At 44.4% G+C, this 17239-nt stretch overlaps 1 protein-coding gene across 1 annotated transcript in view; it reads left to right on the forward strand.

Annotated features, from left to right (window-relative positions):
* LOC134352297 (uncharacterized) overlaps nt 1-17239 on the forward strand; it is a 130230-nt gene that overhangs the window by 17053 nt on the left and 95938 nt on the right. Inside the window, exons 4-6 of the mRNA XM_063059588.1 lie at nt 2551-2625; nt 7326-7392; nt 11008-11171. Coding sequence (XP_062915658.1) covers nt 2551-2625; nt 7326-7392; nt 11008-11171 — 306 coding nt within the window. The remainder of the gene's footprint in view (nt 1-2550; nt 2626-7325; nt 7393-11007; nt 11172-17239) is intronic.

A 17239-nucleotide genomic window follows, 5' to 3' on the forward strand; every position in this document is an offset into this window, starting at 1 on the left:
TCCATCTGAGTAGTTTCCAACCTGATGGCATGAACATCAATTTCTCAAACTTGGTAATTGCACCCCCATTCTCCTTCACCATTCTCTTTTCCCATTTCCCTCTCTCATCTTATCTCCCTACCTACCCATCACCTCTCTCTGGTGCTTCTTCCCTTTCCCTTTCTTCCCTGACTATCTGTCCTCTCCTATCAGATTCCCCCTTCTCCAGCCCTGTATCTCTTTCACCAGTCAACTTCCCAGCTCTTTAGTTCACCGCTCCCCTCTCCAGGTTTCACCTCCCACCCACTACCCTGTACTTCTTCCTCTCCTCCCCCCCCACCACTCTGAACTCTAATCTGGTTTTTCCCAGTGCTGATGTGGAGTCTCAGCCCAAAATGTTGACTCTTTACTCTTTTCCATTAGATGCTGCCTGGCCTGCTGTGTTCCTCCAGCGTTTTGTGTGTAATCACACATCTGGGTCTTGCAATATTGTTGTTAGTATTTACAGCAAATGATGAAAGAGCACAGGATGTGTGGAATGTGTCAGCAGTTCATCATCGTTAATTATTGTTGGTAATTATTGTTACACTGACTAAGAGTTGCAGTATGACTAATCACAACACACACAAACTGCCAGAGGACTTCAGCAGGTCAAGCAGCATCTATGGAGAGGAATGAACTGCCAAGACCCTTCGTCAGAGAGACTGATGGTAAGGAGGTGACGATGCCACCTACCCGAGACATTCTCACTTCTCCCCTCTCCCATCGGGCAGAAGATACAAAAGCCTGAAAGCACATATCACCAGGCTCAAGGACAGTTTCTACCCCGCTGTTATAAAAGCATTGAATGGTTCCCTAGTACAAGATGGACTCTTGACCTCATAATCTACCTTGTTATGACCTTGCAGCTTACTGTCTGCCTGCACTGCACTTTCTCTGCAATTGTAACACTTTAATCTGCATTTTGTTAATGTTTTACCTTGAGCTACCCCAATGCACTGTGTAATGCTCTGATCTGTACTAAACAAGCTTTTCAATTCTATCCCACTGTTATCACTCTTGAATGAACCTCTTGCACAATAAAGAACTGATTCCTCAATCTACTTCAGTGCACCTTACTTCTTGACTTATCTATGGAAAACCGAGTGCAGATGGCTTATCTTGATTGGTCAGGGCATGAAGGGATACGGGAAGAAGGCAGGAGATTGGGGCTGAGAGGGAAATTGATCAGCTATGATGAAATGGTGGAGCAGGCTTGTTGGGCCAAATGGCCTAATTCTGCTCCTGTGTCCTATGGTCTTATAGTTAGGCTGCATTTGGAGTATTGCATACAGTCCTGGTCACTCCATTATGGGAAGGATGTCGAGGCTTTGTAGAGGGTATAAAAGAAGTTTACCAGGATGCCTCTGGATTAGAGAGCATGAAAGGTTAGACAAACACGGGTTGTTTTCTCTGGAGCAGTGGAGATTTGATAGAGATTATGAGAGGCATAGCTAGAGTAGAGAATTTCCAGCATCTGCCGAATTCCTGTTGCTAGAGTAGATAGACAGCATCTTTCTCCCAGGTTGAAATGTCTAAATGAGCGGGTAATTTCAAAGGAGATGTGAAGGGTAAGTTTTTTACACACAGAGTGGTGGGTGCCTGGAATGTGCTGCCTGGGGTGGTGTAGAGCCAGAAACATTAGGGACTTCTACAAGATGTTTAAATAGGCACATGAATGTGAGGAAAGTGGAAGGATATAGACATTGTGTAAGGCAGAAGGGATTCATATAGTTGGCCATTTGATTACTAATTTCATTGGTGTGGCTCAACATTGTGGGCTGAAGCTGTAGTGGTCTATGTTGCATCTTGTATGTTGTATGTTCTATGTGTTATATCACCTCTGCCTGATTCTCGTCTCTCCTACCACAGACAGCCATGCCATCTGCTGTCAGGACCCCAAGTGTGGAATCCCCTCCTCATCTATCCATGCTCCTCCCTCCTCCCTTTATGGTTTCTCCAAACCTCCCCTTCACCAAAGTGCACTTAATAACTTACCCGTGAAGTAGCTTGAAACTTTGTATTATCTAAAGAAACCACACAACTACATCACTGTCATCTTGGTACTTCCGACTTTTTCCACTCCTTCCCCGTTCTCTCCTTCTCCACTCCCCATTCTGGCTCCCCTCTCACCCTCTCTCTTCTCTTCACCTCACTCAGGTGTCCTTATCCTTCCCTTTCTCCCATGGTCCACTCTCATCTCCTATCAGATTCCTTCTTCTTCAGCCCTTTACCTCTTCCACCAATCCTCTCGCAGCTTCTCACATCATCCCCACCCACATTCCTCCTCACAGGGCCTCACCTATCACCTGCCAGCTTGTACTCCTTCCCCTCCCCTCCCCGCACCTCCTTATTCTGCTATCTCCCTTCCTTTCCGGGCCTGATGAAGGGCCTCAGCCCCAACTGCCGACTGTTTAATCATCTCTATGAATTCTGCCTGACCTGCTGAGTCCCTGCAGCATTTTGTGTGTGTTACAATTACAACTGTTGTTGCTGACGCTTACTGAATGTTCACTAATTCTGCTACTGCAGGGAAGCCTTCACAAGGATTCTATGGAATTTGTGTGGATACTTAACCACTCAGCAAGTTAACAATCTCCTTGGCAGGTAACTATTATCTTTATTATTCTCACTAATATATGTGTATATCTATATACATACACACTGTATGTAAAGTATATATTGCATAGTTTGTCTTTGGACATCAGTTGTTTGTCAGTCTTTATTTATGTACAGTTTTACATAAATTCTGTTGTCTTTCTTTCCTTTATTGTATATGCCTGCAAGAAGATGAATCTCAAGCTGGTATATAGTGATGTATTCTGTACGTACATTAATAACAGATATATTTCTACTTTTCCTTTAACTGCACTTCTGAGCAGACCTTTGCTGCAGCTGGAGTGACGCTTGGTGACTCAGAGTTCAGGTTCAATTCCGGCACCGTTTGTAAGGAGTTTCTACGTCCTCCCTTTGAATGTGCTCTGGTTTCCTCCTGTAGTCCAAAAATGTACTGCCTAGTAGGTTAATTGGTCATTGTAAATGGTGCTGAGATTACGCTGGATTAAATTGGTAGTTAGTAGGTTAATTGGTGATTGTAAATGGTGCTGAGATTATGCTGGATTAAATTGGTGGGTTGCTGGGTGGTGTAGCTCATTGGAGAGGAAAGGCCTATTCTCCAAACAAAAACGATCAGAGCTCAGTGCTTGTTCTGCATGTCTGGTTATTTCCCCATGGATTCAAAGTTCAAAGTAAATTTATTATCAAAGTACATATATATCACCATATGCAACCCCAAGATTTATTTCCTAGCGGGCATATGCGATAAATCCAATAATCAAAGCTTTCAAATGTACATTTAATGTCAGAGAATTGTATACAATATACATCCTGAAATACTTTTTTCTTTACAACTATCCATGAAAACAGAGGAGTGCCCCAAAGAATTAATGACATGTTAGAACCCCAAAGTCCCATCCCAGCTCCCCTCCCTCCCGCGTGTAAACTGCAGCAAGCAACACTGGCAAAAAAAGCATCAGCGCCCACCACCGAGCACTTGGTGTGCAGCAAAAGCAACAGTAAAGACAAACTTGCAGTTACCCAAAGACTACATTGTTCACCCGGCATTCGACATAACACAGGCTCTCTCTCTCCCTAATAAGGGAGAAAGAGCTGTCTCCATTTCACAGCGAGAGGGGAGACATAACAAACAACTTGCTGGTTTGCAATGTTAAAAGTCCGTTATGTTGCTTTTTTCCAGCTCTGTTCCCAAAGATCTCGAGTCTCTGGGCACACAGCCGTAGATATTCCGACTCCCCCGACGATACATGGGTCTTCTGTTGTGACACCGACCTTCGATCCACCCATCTCCAGAGCCCCGAGATCCTAGGCCTCCAAAGCCAAGCTGAACTCTTAGGCCGAACAACGGCCAGTTATGAAACCCCGAGAGCGGGTCCCATTCCCGCAAAGAACCATAGTCAGCGTGTAATCCCAGGTCAGGGTCTTCAAAAGAACCCTGAAAGAGAAAAATAAGATATTAAAGATGGAAATAGAGCTGTTTCCAAAGATACAAGCAAAGGAGTCGCCATTTACTGCCATCATCATAATAGAATCAATGAAAGACTGGACCAACGGGGTGGACAACCTATGTGCAAAAGACAGCAAACTGTGCAAGTACACAAAGAAAGAAAAAATAATAATAAATACGCAATAAATATTGAGAGCATGAGATGAAGACTCCTTGAAAGTGAGTCCATAGGTTGTGGGAACAGTTCAGTGATGGGACAAGTGATGTTGAGTGAAGTTAACCCCTCTAGTTCAAGAGCCTGATGGTTGAGGGGTAATAACTGTTCCTGAACCTGGTGGTGTAGGTCCTGAGGCTCCTGTACCTCCTTCCTTCTTTGCTGGTAAACCTTGTCTGGGATATGGGGGTGGGGGTGGAGTGTAGGAGCCCTAGTTATCAATGCTGCAAGCTGAGTTATCAGTTGTAATAATGGACAAGATAATGCAGATGCTGGAAATCCATAATAAAAGCAGAACACACAGAAACACTCAACAGTCAGGCAGCAATTACGGGGAGAGAAAGAGTCAATGTTCTGGATCAAAGACCCCTCATTCATTCTGGGAATATCAGAGTGGCAAAGAGGGTGAGTATGGAGAGATTGGAGGAATTTCTGTGATGAGATCAGCACCAGAGGTAGAATCATAGTCACAGAACACTCCAGTACAGTAACAGGCCATTTGTCCCATCTAGAGACAGTCACAGAATACTCTAGTACAGTAACAGGCCCTTTGGCCTATCTAGTCCATGCATAGCTATTAATCTGTCTGGCTGCATTGACCCACACCTGCACCCTAACCCTCCTACCCATATACTTATCCAGACTCCTTGTAAGTGACTATATCAGACTCACATTCACCAGTTCTGCTGGCAGCTCATTCCACACTCTCACCAGTTTCTGAGTGAAGAGTTCCCTCTCAGGTTCCCCTTAAACATTCAACCATTCACCCTGAACCCATTACCTCCAGTTCTAGTCTCACCCCCCAGGGTCCCTCTAAATATTTCACCTTTCATCCTTAAGTTATGATGTCTAATTCTTATATCACTCAACCTCAGTGGAAAAAGACTTGCTGCATTTACCTTATCTATACCCTTGTAATTTTATATACCTCTGTGAAATCTCCCTCATTCTCCTAAACTCCAGGGAATGAAGTCCTTACCTTTCCCGGTAACTCAGGTGTGCAGGTGGCACAATTGGTCTGATCTGATTGGACGGATGTACTAGGGTTAGGGTTCCTTAAGGTTGTTATCGCCGGGAGTGGTCGTGGGTCAAGCTCCCACTACCTATTAAACGCTCCCAGTGGCGTGCCTCTCAAATAGCCTCTGACAACCAAGTCCAGCTCCTGGCCTTCATGTGTGGCTTTGCTATTAAACGCAGCAGAACCATTTCCACTGACAGGAGCATGGGCATAGGCAGCTTACTGGCACGCTAAAACCAGTCACTTTGAGCAGATGGAGCTCATCAGCTGTGGTTGGCAGCTCATCTACGAGAAGGAAAACTCTGACTTCCGCTGCCTTGTGGCTATACCTTCTCATGGGGAAGGTGTCATGAGGAAAACTGAGGAATAATCCAGAGCTGGAGGCCCTAAGGCAGCCCTACGTTAAATTCACTGCTGCCTGGCAACTTCTGTGATGTTGCTTATACCGAACTGTATCAGTCTCTGCCATTCCTTTCGGTTGATCAGGTGTGTGGAGAGGGGAAGCCTGCTGAATGGGCAACAGCCTGCTCTTCATATCGTACTGCCTGGCTTGTGTATGATGTAGACAGCTGGGATGAAACATCTATCAATCCCAAACAACAGAGGGCCTCAAGGGATGATGTAAAAAGAAGGAGAGACAGCACATGAAAGAATTGGCCAACTGGCCAGCCAGCATCTGTGGAAAGAGAAAAACTGAGTTAATGTTGCAGATGGTTGACTTTTCAATGGAACTGCCCAGTTCTTACACAAACAGGAAAGGCTGGTTATCTGAAATTCTGAGACTATAACATGATCCAAGTCGCAGTGTAGATTCAAATCCACCTGGGAGTTTGTATCTAGATCAGATGGTGTGTGGAGTACTGATGAAGGATCTCGGCCCGAATTGTCAACTCCTTATTGTTCTCCACAGCTGCTGAGTTCCTCCAGCATTTTGTGTGTTTCACACAGGGAGTGGCCTGCGTGTGGAACACCCTGCCAGAGGTGGTGGTAGAGGCAGATACTTTAGGGACATTTAAGAGACTCTTAAATAGGCACATGGATGATATTGGAATAGAGGGCTATCAAATGAAGGGTTAGAGTGATTTCAGAGTAGGTTACAAGACCTACACATCACAGCCTGTAATGTGCTGTACTGTTTTTAGTTCTATATTTAAGGTTTCTGTGAAAGCATTTTGGAGAAGTCTCACGTTAGATAGCATCCTGTGGCGAAGCGAGCCTGCCTTCCTGCTGGTGGACTGACTCAGCAAGGTGCCCAGCTGAAACGGTGCATGAAGGCTGCTGGTTCAAGGGCACGTGAGTTGTGCAATAGGTGCCAAGTTTCCAGCGACACAACCTGCAAATGGACCAGCCATCAGGAAGGCAGAACAGCAGAGCTGAGTAATCGCTCTGCGGTTTGTAGACATTACAGTGGACCTGTGGGGCCAGGGGTTTGGGGGGAGGATATGAGTGTTCAGAATGGCAGTGGGGTTCCAGTTGAGAATGGCACTTTGTCCCAGGTGAGATGACAAATAAGATTGATAGAATACTCTCCACTTCAGTAAAGCTTGTATTTCATTGGTGAGAATATCAGGCTCAAGGACAGCTGTCATAAAACCCTTACATATATGGTTAGGGTAGCAGGGTGGAGTTATGTCTCTACCAAAGGAGGTGTAAGGTGCTCCTTCCCTCCTCTAGCCTGCAGGTCACCCTTGGACAAGGTGTAGCACCTGCTTAGCTCCCCAATCAGGGTCACGTGCCCATGGGAGCAGGTGGTGGATGGCCATATGAGTACCCGTCTTGTAAAGACATTGTCCACTAACCACTTCTGTAGAAAAATTTGCCAAGAACAATCATGGTCATGGAAAGACCGTGATTACCTAAGTCATACGACACGACACATAATGGATGAACGTATGTGGTTCCTTCGTACAATACAATGTGCCTGTACTGTTCTATGTTAAACAACTTGAGAATCACAAACTCACAAAGATTCCTCTCAAGCCTTGGGTTACATTTCTTCCTGCCGGTGGGTAAACTACAGACTGTGTCCACACTCATCTCTTCCTTTGCAGCTTAGGAATCGCTGGCTTGTCACGGATTTCCTTCGATGACTTCGTAAACTGCTTCCGGGAGTCTGAGGTAAGAATATCATGGAGACTTACAAATAAAGCCTATCCAAAAAAATATCACAACTAATGAAGTACTTCTTCAGTGTAGTAACACTTGCATGAAGTTCTAGGTCTCCTGACTTGAGGAAAGATATACCGACTTCAGAGGCAGTGCAGAGAAGATGCACCAGATTGATTCCAGAGATAAGGGGATTCAGTTTGTCTCTGAGGAGAGATTGAGTCATCTGGAGCTATACTCACTGGATTTCAGAAGCACGAGAGGAGATCTTGTAGATAGGATGAAGGCAGGAAAATTGATTCAACTGGTAGGTGAGACTGGAACTTCAGGACAAAGCCTCAAGATTTGGGGGAGCAGATTTAGGACAGAGATGAGGAGAAACTGCTTTTCCCAGAGAATAGTGAATCTGTGTGATTCTCTGTCCAGGGAAGGTATAGGAGCTATCTATAAATCTATTTAAGACACAGTTAGATAGATTTTTGTATAGCAGGAGAATTAAGGGTTCTGGGGAAAAGGCAGGTTGGTGGAGCTGTGTCCATGACCAGATCAGGCATGATCTTATTCAATGGTGCATCAGACTGACAGGCCGAATGGCTGACTCCTGCTTCTGGCTCATATTCTTATGTTATACTGTAAGACCATAATACATTGGAGCACAATTGGGCCATTTGGCCCATCGAGTCTGCTCCTCCATTTCACCATGGCTGATCTAGTTTTCCTCTCAGCTCCAATCTTCTGCCTTCTCCCCAAAACTTCTCATGCCCTGACCAATCAAGAATCTATCAAGCAACACACATCAAAGTTGCTGGTGAACGCAGCAGGCCAGGCAGCATCTCTAGGAAGAGGTACAGTCTACGTTTCGGGCCGAGACCCTTCGTCAGGACTAACTGAAGGAAGAGCTAGTAAGAGATTTGAAAGTGGGAGGGGGAGGGGGAGATCCAAAATGATAGGAGAAGACAGGAGGGAGAGGGATGGAGCCAAGAGCTGGACAGGTGATTGGCAAAAGGGATATGAGAGGATCATGGTACAGGAGGCCCAGGGAGAAGGAAAAGCCGGGGGGGGGGGTAAAACCCAGAGGATGGGCAAGGGGTATAGTCAGAGGGACAGAGGGAGAAAAAGGAGAGAGAGAGAGAAAGAATGTGTGTATATAAATAAATAACGGATGGGGTACGAGGGGGAGGTGGGGCATTAGCGGAAGAATCTATCAGGCTCTGCATTAAACATACATATGGACTTGACCTCCACAATTGCCTGTGGCAAATAATTCCACAGATACACTCTCTGGCTAAAGAAATGCCTCCTCATCTCCATTCTGAAAGGACACCCCTCAATCCTGAGGCTGTTTCCTCTGGTCTTAGACTTTCCCACCATAGGAAACATCCTCTCCACATTCACTCTCTCAAGGCCTTTCACCATTCGAAATGTTTCAATGAGGTCACCTCTCATTCTTCTGAACTCCAGTGAATACAGGCCCAGAGCCATCAACTGCTCTTCATATGACAAGCCATTCAAACCTGGAATTATTTTCATGAACCTCCTTTGACCCCTCTCCAGTTTCAGCACATCCTTTCTAAGAGAAGGGGCCCAAACCTGCTCACAATACAAGTGGGGCCTCACCAATGCTTTATAAAGCCTCAACATTACAACTTTGCTTTGATATTCTAGTCTTCTTGAAATGAAAGCTATCATCACATTTGCCTTCCTCACCACAGACTCAACCTGCAAATTAACCTTTAGGGTGTTCTGCACAAGGACTTTCAAATCCCTTTACATTTCAATTTTTGGTATTTTCTTCCTTTAGAAAATAGACAACCCTTTCATTTTTCATTCTAAAGTTCATGACCATACATTTCCCGACACTGTATACCATCTGCCACTTCTTTGCCTATTCTCCTAATTTGCCTAAATCCTTCTGTACCTTCTCTACTTCCTCAAAACAATCTACCCCTCCACCTATCTTCAATATTGTCTCCAAACTTTGCAACAAATCCATCAACTCCATCATCCAAATCATTGTCAAATAATGTAAAAAGAATTGGTTGCAATCCAGACCCCTGTGGAACACCACTAGTTACTGGCAGCCAACCAGAAAAGGCTCCCTTTATTCCCACTCTTTGCCTCCTGCCAATCAGCCACTGCTTTATCCATGCTAGAATCTTTCTTGTAATACCATGGGCTCGTAGCTTGTTAAGCAGTCTCATCTGGGGCACTTTGTCAAAGGCCTTCTGATGGTCAATACATGACATCAACCAATTCTCCTTTATCAACCCTGCTTGTTATTTCTTCAAAGAATTCCAGCAGATTTGTCGGGTAAGATATTCCCTTGAGGAAACCATGCTGACCATGCTATTTTATCACATGCCTCCAAGTATCCCGAAACCACATCCTTAACAATCAACTCCAACATCTTCCCAGCCACTGAGGTCAGACTAACTGGCCTATAGTTTCCTTTCTTCTGCCTCTCTCCCTTCTGGAAGAGTGGAGTGACATTTGCAATTTTCCAGTCTTCCGGAATCATTCCAGACAATTCCAGACATACAATACTTGACTGGCCTCAAATGGAGTATTGATTTCAACTCTGGTCAGCACACAATAAAAACGAGGTGAAGACAGAGTGATAGAGCAGAATCAGGCCCTTCGGCCCAGTTGGTCCATGCTAACCATGACAACCATTCATTTCCTCACCATTCAACACATAGCCTTCTAAACTTTTCCCATCCATGTACCTGTCCAGCTGTCTGTTATTGTATTGTATCTGCCTCAACCACTTCCCATTGGAGAAGGTCTAGAACCTGCCACGGACCTCTACCATTAACCGAGGCATCCATGAACACCTGGTTTAGAAAGGATCTATGAGAATGGGTTCCAGGACGAGGGAGTGCAGACACAAGGATAGTTTGGATAGATAGGGACAGTTTCCTTTAACGTGAAGGCTGAGGTGAGATTTGAAAGGTCAAGGTCTAGATGTAGAGACACCAGAGACAGCAAATAGTTCATAGTATGAATCAGGCCCTTTTTCCCATCTGCACCCATGCCAGCCAAGATGCCCTTTTAAGCTATTTCCACTTGCCTGTGTTTGGCCTACATCCCACTGGAAGAACCACCTTTCCTATTTCCTCTTCTCCCAGTTCATGCGACACTCAAAATGTTTAGGGAAGAGGGGCTTCAGGAAATCACTGTCAGGTCAACCAAGGTTCTGGGTCTAAAATCCTGAATGAGCTTTGAAGCTGAGCATTCTGATTTAGTGGAGGTGGGGACACCTGTCCTGCCGGGGATTGAATGCTTATTTATTACTTTATTTATTTATTTTTATTTAGAGATACATCATGGAAGAGGCTTTGCGGCCCGACAAGCCGCACGGCCCAGCACCCACCTACTACCCCTAGCCTAGTCACTGGACAATTTATAATGACTAATTAACCAAGTAACCGGTACATCTTTGGACTGTGGGAGGAAACCAGAGCACCTGGAGGAAATCCACGCACTCACACTAAGGATGTACAAACTTCTTACAGATGGTGCCAGAATTGCACTCTGAACTCTGATGCTCTGAGATGTAATAGAGTTGTGCTAACTGCTACCCTACCGTGGTGCCCCTTGACTGACTACCTTCACTTTGTTCTGCAGGTTGGGAAGACTGAGTGGATAAAGAACATCCAGCCAAAGCAACTGCAGGAGGTCGGCACCAAGCTCCAGGTCCCCACCCATTGCCTCCCCCAGCAGAAACTGTGCAAAGCTGAAGAAAGTGCGGAGAACTGTCTTAACCTCCTTAAACAGAAAGTCTGTGAAAGGTGGGTGGTGAGGTGTAGATTGCTGAAAGTTTTAAACGTATCAGTTGATATTCGCTTTCCCTTTTAGTACGTCCTACAACACTTCACACCCGCAAAGTGTCTCTGCTGTAAAGTAGGAAAGAGGACCAGCCAATTTACACACAACAAACTCTTATAAGTAACAAATAGTCAGAGTCAGGATCAGAATTAGAGTCAGGTTTGTTATAAGACCATAAGGCATAGGAGTAGAACTAATTTAATTGACCCATCGCCTCTGCTCCACCATCATGGCTGATTTGATATCCCTCTGTTGGATCTCTGTTCAATTTGCTGAATGGATCCTGACCCAGATCTGGGCCGTACCCTCCAAATATCCGGACCTGCCTCTCGGTTTTTTTGCACTACCTTACTTTCCATTTTTCTATTTTCTATTTATGATATATAATTTAAAATTTTAATATTTACTAATTTTTACTATTTTAAATATTTTTTAATATTTAATATTTGTAATCCAGGGAGTGGGAAGCGCAGAATCAAATATCGCTGTGATGATTGTACGTTCTAGTATCAATTGTTTGGCGATAATAAAGTATAAAATATAAAGTATAATTTCTGATCCTTGGGGATCTTGGGGATCTTCCAGGAGACTGATCTTAATTCCAAGGTTTCAGTTTATTTCAGAGTACAAACAAACATACAGACACTAAGCAAACTAGAGAACGAGCTGAGAAACATTGCTAAGAGGGCAATTAATGCTAAGGCAAAAGAATAAAGATGGTGCTTCTGAGAAATCTATCACTTTTATGGAAAGATAAAGAAAATGCCTTAGATAGAGATAAATTAGTGAAACCCCTTTTAGTGGGGGTCTCTGGAAACATGGTGCATTAGCTCCTCACTAACAGCCACTGGACTCCACAGCAAGACACCCACCTTTCTCAGGCTTCCTACGTCAAGGGTGAACATGACTTTGGTCCCACCATGTCCATGAGGTTGGGAGGTCTCCCCCATCCAAACCCCAAACCCTAGTTTGTGTGGATGCTGTGCGATTTACTGCCCCCAGCAATCACCTGTCCACAAGAAATAACAGATCATACACTGCACACAATTATAAAGAAATATATTTAAGAATGCTAACTTAAGCAAAAAGTTATTAAAGGAAAGAAAGAAAAAAACAGGGCCCATTATACTTAAACGGTCAAATGTGCACGGCGGAGCAATGTCCAGAAACCGTTGTTTCCGATGTACTCAGGTGGACCAGCTCCTATTCACCGATACCCGGTGAAAGATCCCCTCTTGGGATCCATTGGATTGCACGTTCCTGCTGGATCGAATCCTGTGGCTAGTTCTCTCGAGCTTCTCTCTCCATCTCCCACTGAACAATGACCACGACCCACCTCTGTGTTCATCACAAAAACTGCTCCCCCAGCATTCGCTAGAACCTTCTCCCAGTTCCGCTGTCCTGATTGGATGACACACATTCCTAAGCAACCTTTATTGTCTAAGGTAACCCAAACACTGCCAGCAGAACACGTTACTTCTACAGAAAGACCATTACATGAAATACTCTACAGCATTAGCATTGAAACCTCTCTCAGGGTGTTACATTAGTTAATAGGCCACATACTGTAGTTAAATAACATCACGTGGGTAATGTGCTGATAATTAGCCAATGAAAAATGAGAAAGGTGATAAACTGTTAGTTTGGCTGCTATATTGCTTTCTGCTAGTGAGTGTGGAAAATACATGAGTTTGTTAAAAAGTACGAATCTTATAAAAAGTATCATTAAGAAAACAGCGATTTTCAACACCTCTAAACCCATATTATCAGGCTTGGGGCTAGCAACCCTTAAAAAAAACACAAAGTTACAGAAACCCAACAGAAGCTCCAAAGACCTCATCCCCGGGAAAGGAAGGCTCCACCAAGATGTTGGATTCAAGAGACCAGATTCAAGAATGAGCCAGGTCTGAGGACTCTGGCGAGCCACTGCTGCCAGTCTTCACCCCCAGTAGGAGTGATGGGGCTTAAACTAAATATAAACCCAAATTATCACTGATATATGTCGTGAAATTTGTTTTGCGGCAAGAATACAGTACAGCACATACAAATTACTTTAGGTATCAAAAAGAAATGTAAGAAAATAAGCAGGGCAAGAAGAGAGCACAATAATGAGATAGTGTTGATGGGTTTGTGGACCATTCAGAAATCTAGTGATAGAGGGGAAAAGCTGTTCCTAAAATATAGAGGCAAACAACAGGAATTCTGCAGATGCTGGAAATTCAAGCAACACACATCAAAGTTGCTGGTGAACGCAGCAGGCCAAGCAGCATCTGTAGGAAGAGGTGCAGTCGACGTTTCAGGCTGAGACCCTTCGTCAGGTCGACTGCACCTCTTCCTACAGCTGCTGCTTGGCCTGCTGCGTTCACCAGCAACTTTGATGTGTGTTCCTAAAATATAGAGTGTGTGGCTTCATGCTCTTGTATCTCCCCCCTGATGGTGGCATTAAAGGATGGTAAGGATCCGTAATGATGGAGGCTGCATTTTCAAGGCATTGCCCTTTGAAGGTGTCCTTGACGGCGGGGAGGTTGGTGCCCATAAGGGAGTCTATAACCCTCTGTAGCCTTTTTCAATCCTGTGGAATTCATTTCCTATTGACAGATGTACCAAAATACAGTGAAAAACTTTACATGTCATTCAGATATATCGAACTGAGCACAGTACTCCAAGTGGGGTCTGACCAGAGTCCTGTACAGCTGTAACATTACTTTTTGGCTCTTAAACTCAGTCCTACGGTTGATGAAGGCCAATACACCGTACGCCTTCTTAACCACAGAGTCAACCTGTGCAGCAGCTTTGAGTGTCCTATGGACTCAGACCCCAAGGTGCCATTGATCCTTCACACTGCCAAGAGTCTTACCATTAATACTATATTCTGCCATCATATTTGGCCTACCAAAATGAACCACCTCACACTTATCTGGGTTGAACTCCATCTGTCACTTCTCAGCCCAGTTTTGCATCCTATCAATGTCCCGTTGTAACCTCTGACAGCCCTCCACACTATCCACAACACCCCCAACCTTTGTGTCATCAACAAATTTACTAACCCATCCCTCCACTTCCTCATCCAGATCATTTATAAAAATTACGAAGAGAAGGGGTCGCAGAACAGATCCCTGAGGCACACCACTGGTCACCGACCTCCATGAAGAATATGACCCATCTACAACCACTCTTTGACTTCTGTGGGCAAGCCAGTTCTGGATCCCGCAAAACAATGTCCCCTTGGACCCCATGCCTTTGTACTTCCTCAATAAGCCTTTCATGGGGTACTTTATCAAATGCCTTACTGAAATCCATGTACACTAAATCTACTGCTCTACCTTCATCAATGTGTTTAGTCACATCCTCAAAAAATTCAATCAGGCTCGTAAGGCACGACCTGCCTTTGACAAAGCCATGCTGACTATTCCTAATCATATTATGCCTCTCCAAATGTTCATAAATCCTGCCTCTCAGGATCTTCTCCATCATCTTACCAACCATGGAAGTAAGACTCACTGGTCTGTAATTTTCTGGGCTATCTCTACTCCCTTTCTTGAATAAGGGAACAACATCCGCCACCCTCCAATCCTCCAGAACGTCTCCCGTCCCTATTGATGATGCAAAGATCATTGCCAGAGGCTCAGCAATCTCCTCCCACAGTAGCCCGGGGTACATCACATCCGGTCCCGGTGACTTATCCAACTTGATGCTTTCCAAAAACTCCAGCACATCCTCTTTCTTAATATCTACGTGCTCAAGCTTTTCAGTCTGCTGTAAGTCCATACACACATTTCCACTGTCACAGTTTATTGGTCCTATTCTCACACGGCTCATCCTCTTGCTCTTCACATACTTGCAGAATGCCTTGGGGTTTCCCTTAATCCTGTTCACCAAGGCCTTCTCATGGCCCCTTCTGGCTCTCCTACTTTCATTCTTAAACTCCTTCCTGCTAGCCTTATAATTTTCTAGATCTCTATCATTACCTAGTTTTTTGAACCTTTTGTAAGCTTTTCTTTTCTTCTTGATTAGATTTTCAACAGTCTTTGTACACCATGGTTCCTGTACCCTACCATCCTTCCACTGTCTCATTGGAACGTACCTATGCAGAACGTCATGCAAATATCCCCTGAACATTTGCCACATTTCTGCCGTACATTTCCCTGAGAACATCTGTTCCCAATTTATACTTCCAAGTTCCTGCCTGATAGCTGCATATTTCCCCTTATTCCAATTAAACATTTTCCTCACTTGTCTGCTCCTATCCCTCTCCAATGCTATGGTAAAGGAGACAGAATTGTGATCACTATCTCCAACATGCTCTCCCACTCAGAGACCTGACATCTGACCAGGTTCATTTCCCGATACCAGATCAAGTACAGCCTCTCCTCTTCTAGGCTTATCTACATGTTGTGTTAGGAAGCTTCCTGAACACATCTAACAAACTCCACTCCATCTAAACCCCTTGCTCTAGGGAGATGCCAATCAATATTTGGGAAACTAAAATCTCCCACCACAACAACCCCGTTATTATTACACCTTTCCAGCATCTGTCTCTCTATCTGCTCCTGTTACTGTTGGGTAGTCTATAAAAACACCCAGTCAAGTTATTGACCCCTTCCTGTTTCTGATTTCCACCCACAGAGACTCAGTAGACAATCCCTCCATGACTTTCTCCTTTTCTGTAGCCGTGACACTATCTCTGATCAACAGTGCCACACCCCCACCTCTTTTGCCCCCCTCCCTGTCCTTTCTGAAACATCAGAAGCCTGGTAGCCATTCCTGCCCCTGAGCCATCCAAGTCTCTGTAATGGCCACAACGTCATAGCTCCAAGTACTGATCCACACTCTAAGCTCATCTGCTTTGTTCATGGTAGTCCTTGCATTAAAATAGACACATCTCAAACCATCGGTCTGAGCACATCCCTGCTTACCTTCCCTCTCACACTGCCTACAAGCTTTCTGTAATTGTGAGCCAACCACCCCTTCCTTCGTCTCTTCAGTTCGGTTCCCTATCGTGCTGTAGTTAGAGAGAGAGTGATGCAAGCAGGTAAATAAGGTGAAAGAGCCATGACAGGTAAATTGGGAGACCAAGAGCTCGTCCTTTAGTGTATGAGAGATCCATTCAAGAGACCAATAGCACTGAAATTGAAGCTGTCCTTGGTATGTGCTTTCAAGCTTTTGTCTCCTCTGCCCAACAGGATATACAAAATTATAAAGGTACCCAAAATTAGATAGGGTGAATGCAAGCAGGTTTTTTCTCCTCAGGTTGGTGAGACTTAAGCTGGAGGTCATAGGTTAAGAGGGTGCTGACTCTATGCATCACAGCTTGTTATGGGAACACCAACGACCTTGAAAGGATAATCATACCAAAGGTAGTGGATTTGGCCCAGTCCAATACAGGTAAAACCCTCCCAACCATGGAGCACATCTACATGAAATGGTGTTGTCGGAAAGCAGCATCCATCTTCATGGATCCCCACCATTCAAGTCATGCTCCCTTCTTGCTACTGCAATCAGGTAGAAGGTGCAAGAGCCTCAGGACCTGCACCACCAGCTTCAAGAATAGTTACTACTCCTCAACCATCAGGCTCCTGAACGAAAGGAGATAATTTCGCTCACTTGCCCAGCCATTGAGATGTTCCCACAAGCAATGATTTCACTTTAAGGACTCTTTATCTCATTACCTCATGTCCTCGTTATTTATTGCTATTTATTTATATTTGCATTTGCACAGTTTGTTGTCTTCTGCACTCTGGTTGATCTTTCATTGATCCTGTTATAGTCACTATTCTATAGATTTGCTGAGTATACCCACAAGAAAATGAATCTTAGGGTAGTATATGGAGACATATATGTACTTTGATAATAAAATTTACTTTAAACTTTTAAAAGTAATGTATTTAAAGGTAACCTGAGGGGAATTTCTTCACTAGGAGGGTTGTGCGAGTGTGGGAAGAGCTGCCAACGGAAGTGGTGGTGCAAGTTTGATGGCAATATTTCAGGGAAGTTTGGATACATACATGGATGAAAGGGGTATGGGCTGGGT

The sequence above is a fragment of the Mobula hypostoma genome, chromosome 9 (genome assembly GCF_963921235.1).
Source record: "Mobula hypostoma chromosome 9, sMobHyp1.1, whole genome shotgun sequence".
In the NCBI taxonomy this organism is placed as follows: Eukaryota; Metazoa; Chordata; class Chondrichthyes; order Myliobatiformes; family Myliobatidae; genus Mobula; species Mobula hypostoma.